We start from the raw sequence: 10,125 nt of genomic DNA, 5'->3' as shown, positions 1-10,125 counted from the left end.
TGTTTAAAAATAGGATGTTTTGAGGTGAACGTGTCTCTGTGTCTTCAGCCTTCTTTTTTTTTCACTTTCTTCAAACTTCCTTTGCCTCCTTTCTTTGAAAGGTGTGACTCCCCCATCCTGTCCTCACTTACAGGTCATCCCTCCTCTAGTTTCCCTCCCCCGCTACTCCACCCTTTCTCCTCCCCCCCCCGTCCGATATCCTTAAAAACATCTCAATCATCTCTCGCATCTCTTTTCATTCGCCGTTCTACCCCCCCCCCCTCCCCCCCGCGCTGGGACCAGGGCCCGTGATTCAAAGGCATCAGAGTTCCACAGCACCGTGTTGTGACTGACTTGTCCGGAGATGATGGGGGGGCGGGGGGGGGGGGGGGGTGGGGGGGGTGGAATGGGCCCCGTTCCCCAGCAGCGTGAGGGCCAAGAGAAACATGCCGCTATGTACACTTACAGTCGCACATGTCCAGCGACACACTGCTGTGGGGGGGGGGGGGGGGGGGGGGGGGGGGGGTCTTTTTGGTTCCCGTTAGAGTTTCCCACAATGCTTTGCTTCTACCTGACGGATTCCCACATCCTTGACGTTCAAACTAAATAAATACTTGGAATTTAAAATAACTCGGTTTAAAAAAAAAGTGATTTTTATGTTAAAAATAAAGTACAATAAATAAAATAATTTGGCCATAAATCTCTACTATTAGTGAGTGAGTTCTGTCGGGTTGGTGGAATCCGGTCCTTTCGGGGGAATCCGAACTCTGATCGTCATCCAGCCCGCTTCTCCGCTTCTCTGCACGTCTTCTGACGAAGTTCTCATGGGGCACGGAATGCATCCGAGTCCCCTTTTAAAGAAAGGGTTATGTGTCCCCCACAACGTCCTCAGGGAGGGGGGGTGGGGAGGGGGGGGGTCGCATACAGTACATCCAGGGACTCGCAGCAAGTGAAGTAAAGCAAGTGGAAGCAGAGGAGAGAGAGTCGAAAGAAAATCCATCCCGTCGAGTCCGTTTGAGCTGAACACCTGACCCCCCCCCCCCCCCCCCGACGGCTGCCCAGCAACCCGCTGACTCCCCCTCAAAGCTCTCGTGGGGGTGTAAATTAAGCAACGGAGTTCGTTTCAACACGCACCCCCATGGGAGCTCGTGGCGAGTCGCTAGGCAACCACAGGTCAGACGCCTGCACACAGCCCCCCGCGGGGGGGGGGGGGGCTTCACCTCCAGGGCTCCGGGGAGGCCAACGCCGGCTCAAAGCTCAATCTCAAAAGTCTTCTGAAGATTGTTGGAAAATGGGTTGGCCGCCGCCGCGGCGGCGGGCAGCGCCCTGCTCCCGGGCTGCTGGGGTTTGGCCTCCAGTGCCGCCCACTTGGCCTCAAAGCGATCGTCGTCCTGGGAAACGCCGCCTGCCGGAGCCGTCAGCTGGCTGCCCTCCGGCGGCCAGGCGCCGCCGATGCTACTGGTCCCGTTCTGGAGGGCCATCATGGCGCTGCTGTGAGGGGGGAGGCCGTTGATGGCCGCCGACAGCGGCGGCGTGGGAGAGAATGGCGGCGTGGAAAACCCGCCGGGGTGCCCGGCTGACCCGGGTGCCGCCGGGTAAGAGTGGTGCTGCCCGACCGCGCCGAGCCCGCCGACTTTGGGTCCCCCCCCTGCCACGGATGAGCCCGTGGCGGTGCAGAAGGCGTTCGCCACCATCTGCGATGGCGTGATGCCCACCACGGGCACGCTGGCGCTGGGATACGTCATGCTGCTGGCCAGCCCTGGCATGTAGGTCTGCATGTGCACGAATGCCGGCTGGACCGCTTGGCTGCCGAGCATCCCCCCAGGAGCCGCCGCCGCGGCGTCGAACGCCAGAGGGAAGGGCTGCATGGAGTTTGGGAGGGAACCCGGGTGTCCGGGCAGCGAGGACTGCATCATGGAGGCCCCGGTCATGCTGGGACCGGACATGGTGGGAATGGACATGGACGGTAGGGACATAGGGGGGCCTGACACCGGGGGGCCGGGTATCAGGGGAACCGACGATATCGACATGGGCGGGAGGGGCATCAGCGGCTGGCTGGAGAGGCCGCAGGGGCCCGGCAGGAGTGGTTTCGACAGGGCGCCGAGGGGCACGGGGGCAGCGGGCAGCGAGGCGGCCGGCGCGGCGGCCTGACTCGCCACGGAGGGTGGTCCGGGGATGATGGGGATGGGGGGGCCCGGGGGAGGGGTCTGTTGAGCCTTGACGGCCTTCGAGACCTCCTCCAGCCACTTCTCCGCCTCGGAGGGCGTGCGCCTGTGTCCGCTCTGCATCTGTATCTGCATCTGCATCTGCATCGCCACGGAAACGGGGGGAGGAGAGTGGAGCGGAGGCTCCGGCTGCACCCAGGAAGAAGTCCCTGGAGGAAATATAAAGGTTTAAGGTTTTAGACCGTCGCTGCATTCCGTCCTGATCGTGCTCCACGTGAAGCCCTCCCCCTCTTTCTTACCCTGCATAGGTCCCGGTGGTGGGGGCAGGGCAGGGGGCACATTGCAGGTTGGGGGGCCATTTGCCGGCAAAGAAGGGTTGGAGTAGAGCTCGTCCGATGGGTGGGTGAAGGAGTTGTTGATCTGGCTGCACAGGGCGTTGATGCTACAGTCTCCCTCACAAGGCAAACCCAGGTCCATCTCTGGTACCAGCAAGAAAGGGACAAACAGAGGGGGGGGGGGGGGGGGGGGAGAGGATTGAGGAACAATCATTAGTTTACCAGACACAGTTAGCATCAAAGAAACCAAAGGCCAGAAGATGTGACCTCAAAAGATTCCCTGAGAGAAACGTGCGCTCACCTCGACCTCCTTACTCAATATGAAATAATTCATACCATGTCCTGTGCTTTGAAGACACCTCAGACAGAGGTGAATTTGGGTTAGCTTATCCACGTTATCCAAGCATCTTTAACGGATTTAACTGGCGAGGGATTAGGGAGCATGATGATCCCGTCTGACTTTGGGTTTGGAAAACGGCTTTTAAACCTTTTATTTCCCAGAGCGCAGATACAACGAAACAAATAAACGATGATAAACCCCCGTTCCTCGTCCCAGGGTCCCTCCCTTCACAACAAAGGCCTCAGAGACAGCAGGAATTCTGTCTCTCCCTCGCCTCGCCTCCCCCCTCCCTCCCTCCCTCCCTCCCCCACGCTGCACCCAGCCGCCATAAACAGAAACACACAGTTGCACGATTACATTTTTGATGACATTGTGGTTTCTGCTCGGATTGAATGCATGTTTTTCGTTCTGCAGACGCCGAGCCTGTGATCCGCCCCCCCTTTCTTTATTCCTGTCAATGTCCCGTAGGGTTCAGAAGCCGTCGCAGGGTCGTGGAGCCCGGGACAGCTGATCGAGCGCACAAATTGATTCACGCATTGTGTGAGAGTCACATGGGAGGCAGAGTGCGTGTGTGTACATCTATAAAGCATATAGATGTACACTTTAACCGTCACGGGAGAGTGAAAAGAATAAGAGTGCAGAGGAGGGAGAGCTGGATCCTGATGACTGTAATCAGCTGCTGCTGCTGATCCTGTGACACCACGCTGAGGGGGCGTGTCCGTGTGTGTGTGTGTGTGTGTGTGTGTGTGTGCGCGCATCTCTGAGGGGTAAGTCAGGAATTATTAACTGTCCTTAGTGAAAGGGAGCTGGAGCAGCACTTCACATAACTGCTGTTTGACCTTTTATTGTACCAGTCGTCATGTGAGAGTCGGAGGGGTAATAACGTGTTTCGCGAGGTCCACGGCAGCTCGATTCTGCGAATACAGGCTGCAGTAATGTTCCCCCGACTTCGCTGTAAACCAAATAACAATTTGAGGAGTTGAGTTTGCAAAGTAGAACCTGTGCAAACCTGGAGAGGAATTTCGACATCAAGCATGAATAAACGTGGATGGATCACCTCTAGAAACAAGGGCAGCCTCATAAGATCAGATTGATTTGAGTAAAAATGCTTTTAAATGTCCAGCAGAATCGTCCCATAATTGTCTAAATGTTGCTCTTTGGCTTTTCCACTTGAATTGAAACATTTTTATCCAAATGAATCCTGACGACCCACCCGCCCAGTAAGAAAAACGCGTACTAGTTTGAACCTGAATCTAAAACTCACGAGTGAAAATGATATAAAACTTTAATCAAATGAATTTAAAAAAGCCTCCTCTAATTTGTCCAAAATGGAATCCTTTCCTTCCCTTCTTTTTCTTGCATTGCTGGGTCTAACTCCCGGGGGGGGGGGGGGGGCGTCTGGACTCACCGGGGTTCTTGTCCTGGAAGTCGGTCTTGCGCTGCAGCGTGGACGGCAGGTCGTTGAGGCGCAGCGACAGCTGCCTCTTGAAGGGAGAGTTCTTCTGGCTGAGCGCCGGGAATCCCCGGAACGAGCCCTGGCGCACCAGCTGCTCGATGGGCGCGTGGCGCCGCGGGATGGCGTGAGGCCCGCCGGGCTCCGGCCGCTCCATGGGGGACGCCGCCGCCGCCGCCGCCCCCTCGGGCGGGGAGGCGGCGCCGGGAGGCAGGGCCGGGATGGCGGGAGGTGGTTCTGGGAGGAGGGAAGCGGGTCCAGCGGGTCATTTCATTTGGCCCCATCACTCCTTGTGCGTGATCTACGGATGCCGTTCCCCTTCGGGAAGGCGCTCGACCTTTGACATTTAACAGACTCCCACCTGGGTGTGTGCACTTTGAAACCCACCTTTCTTCTGCTCCTGCAGCAGCCTGTCGTCCCTCTCGCCGGCGCCGCTCTGCTGGCAGGACGGGTTGGAGCGGAAGGAGCCCTCGCGCACAAACGAGGTGCGGCTGGCGTCGAAGGACGCCGTCACGCCGCACTCCTTCTCCCGCCGCTGCTTCCGCTCCAGACAGGCGGCGAAGGCGCAGCCGACCGCGTGGCTCAGCCTCTCCCCTGGAGGGAGGCGCCAAGTTCAAATCAACTCAACGCATTCATGGGGGGGGCATCAACCCCCGAAATCTCTCCTCAGCGCAATGACACTTCTTTGCCCCTCCCCCCCCCTCTCTTCGTAGAACGCCATGGCGGCCGGGGGAAGAGACGGTTTGTTTGGGGGAATATGCAGGGTGGGGTGCAGATAGAGACAGGGAGGGGTGGGGGGGGGGGGGGGGGGAACCTCATGATTGTTTTCATTCACCTGTGTGAATAACGTTCATAACGTTTTGTATGAAGGGACCACTAGAGATACAGAACGTTTTTGTCCAGAAACTAAAAATATGTGTTCATTTGATTGTAAATCACCGGTTTAACAGTCAACGTGTAATTGTCTCATTTATGTCACTAGTTCAGCTTCTGATTTTAAATAGAAGTGAAACCACAAATTCAATCCCATTGAAATCTGTGAGAATCACTCACTGTTGCCATTCATTTTATTCCCCATAGTTCCGTTTTCTTAGTAGCCATAAACACCATTACCCATAATCCCTTGAGCATCCCGTGATCACCACAGGATGGACCAAGAAGCATAGAGTCTTCTCACCGAGTCTTTGAGAGCCATGAAGCAGTGGCACATCCACCGCCTGGTCGTGCCGTCTCGGCAGATGTAGGAGAAGGCCTTGTCGTAGTTGCGGTCGGGGGCGCAGAACGAAACCTTCTCGATGGTCTGGTCCACGATGAGGTCCTGACCCGAAGGGGGAGAGAGATTCAGACTCGATGGTTCATGACACCGAACCCCCCTTTTGTTTCCACCACTTGCCCTCCTTCTTATAAAAAGGCGTCCGGAGTCACTACAGAGGAAACTAAGAGGGGCCCCTTCTCTTTCTCCGTGTACGAGGGGTGGGAGGGGGGAGGGGAGGGAAGGGGGGAGGGGGGGGGGGGGGGGCAAACTCGTCCACGCACTTCCTTCCTCTCCTGCAGCGTCCTCCCGAAAAAAAAACAAAGAGGGGAGTACGAGGAGAGAGGAAGCGAGAGGACGAGGACGTGACAACGAGGAGAAAAGAGAGGGAAGAAAAGCGGCGCATTCATTGTGGGCCAATTAGGGAGTGGGGGGGGGGAGGGGGAGGGGGTGCTGGTGACCGAGGTGAAAGGTCAGCGAGTTGTTGTGTGCCTCTTTGTGTTTGGGGTTTTGACGAGGTCATGGAAATCTTCAGAGCGGGCTGAAGACGTCGCCGAGAGGAGGAACATCGGTGCGTCTCATCCTACTTTATTATTGGTTCGTATGAAAAAAACATTATACGCTCCTTCGTGTTTTCATATGCTTTCTATAAATGTTGCTCTTATATGGGGGGGGGGGGGGGGGGGGGGGGGGGTCACGTTTGTGCTCTCTAAAGATTTTTAAAAAAAGCATCGGCCTCTCCTCTATTCTGTGCTCCTCTTCATTCTGCTCGGATTTCAACAGAGACTCAATCTGCGCTCTGTCTGTCGGTGGCCTCAATGGCCGCCAGACACTCAAGTGTGTGTGTGTGAGTGTGTGTGTGTGTTTGCGTGAGCTTCCCTCCCCCACTCTGCACCATCAGCAAGAAGCCACGAGTCACATGTGTGAGCTCCGATCTGAGGACGACACACACACACACACACACCTCCCTGAGAGGACATGATGGAACAAGCTGTCTGCTCACCTTGGTTTTTTCATCCACCACCCTGAGTCCATCCGCTGAGACCCACAGCACGGCCTTCACCGTCTTCTTCCCGCTCTGGAGGGGCAAAAGGGCGGGCGACAGCGGAGCAAACCGGTCAAAACTCAAGTCTCGACCCTAAATGCATCCCGCCAGATGTTTTCGCCCCCGATCGACGGCGATGGAGCGGCTCGCGAAAAGGCGCTTTTTTTTAACGGCGCTTATGCACTTACAACTTTCAGCTTCTTCACCGCGTCCTCGCACACGTGCATCCCTCTGGACTCCTCCACCTCCACCAGCCCCAGGTACTGCGGGGAAAAGAAAAACAAGAGCAGAGCTTTTAACGCGTGCAGACGAGGGAACGTTGATCCTTTATAGCCCCGCAAACCCCCTTTTTGGTGTCTCCGCAGCGTTGAGGCCCACAGAGACGCAATCAAAGCTCCAGTCAGAGGCCACTGGGTTCTTTTTTTTTTTAAACTGAAAATACCTGTTGTAAACAATGGGTCTGTGAGAGTTATTTAAACACAGCTGGAAGGTTTAAAACAAACCAGAATTAATGAGAGCTGACGAGGAGGTCGGGCAGGAGAAGTTGTTTTCGTTTTTTTATAAACTGCACGAATCGCAGCGTCAGCAGGTTCTTATCAACCGTCAGTTTGGTGGATGGTTTCACGTGGAACGTTCATCTCTGCAGACATCCAGAAAAGGTCTCTGCTTCCAGGCAGACGGGACATCGGTGTAATCCACGTGATACTCGCGGCGTTAAACAGCAGGCGTCAGTCATCACCTCGGGTCGGCCCGGCTTTGTGTGATCACTGAATGATACGCGTCCCCCGTCAGCTTTCATCCACTTCTACACCTCTCTTTCATAGCTCAAAATGCCCCCCCCCCCCCCCGGCGTCCTCACCCCTCACCCGGTCATTTTCCTGCGGCGTCTTTAACCTGCAGCTCACCCCTCCTCGTCTGGCCTCCATCTCCCACGCGGCGGCGCTCACCTGCTCGCGCTGGTTATCGGTGAACTGGGCCATCCCATAATGCCTCCTACTTGCACTCATTTCACATGGAGCATTCGTCTCGGGCTAATAGCAGGTTGACACTTTAATTGCGTTTGTATTAGGAGAATTGCTTTTTAAATCCTACTAATATAAAAATCTAATGGGCATGAGGCTACAAGACTTTGACATGTGACCTGTTTGTTTTTAAATAAGACACCTACCTGTATGCGGCTTTGTGCAGAAGAAGATTCTTTGGGTTTTCAAGGATAAAGTGCTGAATAAATGAGGATCTACTGCACCCTTTTATTTCTGAACGTCCTTGAACAGGAAGCGCCGACATGAGTTGTGTTAAATATATTGTGTTCCCCATCCATTTTCCCAATAGTCTCCCGTCACAAGCAGAATTATAGTGTTTATCACGCGAGTCGTGAGTCGGTGGTAAGAAATATTCCCCCCCCCCCCCCCCCCTGGGGAGGAGACACTCACCCGCACGGGGAAGTTACATTTGCCCTTCCGTACCGCCTCCTCGTCCGCCTGCCACTGGTGCGGCCTGCTGGCCTCGGGCACGTAGGTGGGCTTCTTCCTCCTCAGGCTCTGACGAAGCTTGTTCATCTCCGGGGTCACGTGCTCCCTGGTGCTGTGGACACAGGGCGGGGGGGGGGGGGGGGGGGCGTAGAATCAGTGATCCGCTCACTTCCACATGCTTGGATAACAACATCATTGTGTGGGATTCGCGTCTCGCAGTACACCTTTGGGCCACATGGGGGCGCCTGACTTTTCGTATCGCGCCGCTAAACCGTAGCCTCCTTCATAGAACATAGAACACGCTATGAAAAGCTAGTTTAGTGTACATTTTCAAATATTTAATACCCACATGATCAAATGTGTAGCTGTTTTACACAAAAAATGTTCCATCCGAGCACACATTCATACTTCTCGCTATTCATGAATGGGTGAATTAGGTTGTGATGGTTTGTCGACTAGTTTTTTTGGAACCAGGGGCCTGAAGTGTTGCAAGTTATCCCTGTAATTTTAACACACCAAATCCAGTAACACAATAGAAGAGTAAATGCCTTTCATCAGAGGTGATGCGTGAGTGGGGGTGGGGTGCGTTTCACCCCCCCGCCACGGCGCTCCACTGATCCGCGTCACACGGGTAGAAGGTTAGCGCCGATGAACACAAAGCACCATCATCTCGCCAAGAAACAACGGGGACGCCGAGCGAATGCTGATCGACACACACACACACACTCATTCATTCACACACACACACACACTCCTCCCTGCGCTGCTTAATTAGACCATTCAGCCCGCTGGCCTGTTTGCCGATGCTAATTTCGTACGCACAATGAAACGTGACGCCATCGAAACATGATCTGCTTAAAGATGATAATTACTGTAAACATTCCTCGTGCAGTCACATCGACCCTCAGCAGAGGCTGCGGAGTACGATGAAATGTCTCCCATCGTGTGCACCCCATTTGTTTTTTCTATTTACATTTCTATCGAGAAGAAGAAGAAGAATTAACTGCTCGTGCCTTTTGAATTTGACTTTTTCCCCTCTGTTGCGTCTCTCCACATGTTCTGCACTTTTAAAAGGATTGTAATTACAGTTAAATGAAGGGCAAAGGGCAATGTCTGTTAAAAGTGAACCTCTATTGTTTTCTTACCGTCTGGTTGGCCGATGAATCGGCATAGTGGCCCCCGTGAAAACACACAGTCTTCTCTGCTCCGCCACATAGAGTTTACAAGCACATATATACACACACACACACACACACACACACCACTTCTCATAATCACTGCTACGTCACTGGTAATGGATGCCAAAGGCAGTCAGACGTTCCCGTGGGTCTCACACACACACATTCGATGAATTCACATGAAGCTCTAGTGGCTTCACTTATTCCTGGCATCTGAGACACGCAACCTCTTCCAAACACACACACACACACACACACACACTCACACGCACACGCACACGCTCTGCAGCTCCGCACATGTTGATGCTTGATCCAGTCATTTCTGGGCAGAGCGCCACCTGACTGGCACCTGGCTGGCAGCAGGTGCGTGTGTGTGTGTGTGTGTGTGATACCCGACACCACGGAGGTGGAGGGCTGTGTTATAGTGAAGGGGGGGTGGGGGACGACAAGATGCCCGGTAACCACACTAATATGGATTATGAAAGCAGGAGGGGGGGGGGGGGGGGCAGCGAGCGAAGAGAAACCCGATGAGCGGCGGGATGTGAGGCGGCTGACGGGAAAAGGAGAAAACTGACTGGAAGAAGTGGGAGGCCCGAAGGAACGACGCGTTCTCATTACATGGAAATGCATGGGGGTTGCGTGCTTTGACCCGAAATGTTTAACTGGCAAAAAAAAAAAAAAAAAACATAAGGATAAGAAGAAAGAGGACAAACATCCTTTTTAGGCCAGGCGTGATACGCGGTCTTTCACGTGAGATTCCATGTTTGTGTGTCCACTGGAAGCTCAGAGCCTGAACTCTTCATTGAGTCCTTGTAAAAGGATGAAAGACGTCCCACGTCACCCTCAACAATGGAGCCTCGAGAGGGAAGCCTCTGTAACCACTGTTTTAAACAGTAACCGTATGGA

At 54.4% G+C, this 10,125-nt stretch overlaps 1 protein-coding gene across 4 annotated transcripts in view; it reads right to left on the bottom strand.

Annotated features, from left to right (window-relative positions):
• Positions 1-491: 491 nt before the first annotated feature.
• Positions 492-10,125, bottom strand: part of numbl (NUMB like endocytic adaptor protein) — a 30,038-nt gene continuing 20,404 nt past the window's right edge. For 3 of the 4 annotated variants that reach the window (XM_037467599.2, XM_037467606.2, XM_037467579.2), the window contains exons 2-9: positions 8,003-8,153; positions 6,758-6,832; positions 6,528-6,602; positions 5,450-5,590; positions 4,660-4,867; positions 4,228-4,509; positions 2,444-2,623; positions 492-2,353 (exon numbers count right to left, since the gene is read on the bottom strand). In XM_037467599.2, the coding sequence (XP_037323496.2) occupies positions 1,230-2,353; positions 2,444-2,623; positions 4,228-4,509; positions 4,660-4,867; positions 5,450-5,590; positions 6,528-6,602; positions 6,758-6,832; positions 8,003-8,128 (2,211 nt within the window). In that variant the 5' untranslated portion in view covers positions 8,129-8,153 and the 3' untranslated portion in view covers positions 492-1,229. Of the gene's footprint in view, positions 2,354-2,443; positions 2,624-4,227; positions 4,510-4,659; positions 4,868-5,449; positions 5,591-6,527; positions 6,603-6,757; positions 6,833-8,002; positions 8,154-9,186; positions 9,224-10,125 lie in introns of those variants that run through there. The other variant, XM_037467589.2, reaches the window with a different exon arrangement.

Source organism: Pungitius pungitius, chromosome 3 (assembly GCF_949316345.1).
Source record: "Pungitius pungitius chromosome 3, fPunPun2.1, whole genome shotgun sequence".
NCBI lineage: Eukaryota > Metazoa > Chordata > Actinopteri > Perciformes > Gasterosteidae > Pungitius > Pungitius pungitius.
The sequence above is the reverse complement of the archived record's forward strand: the minus strand, read 5'-3'. Positions and strand labels throughout refer to the sequence as shown.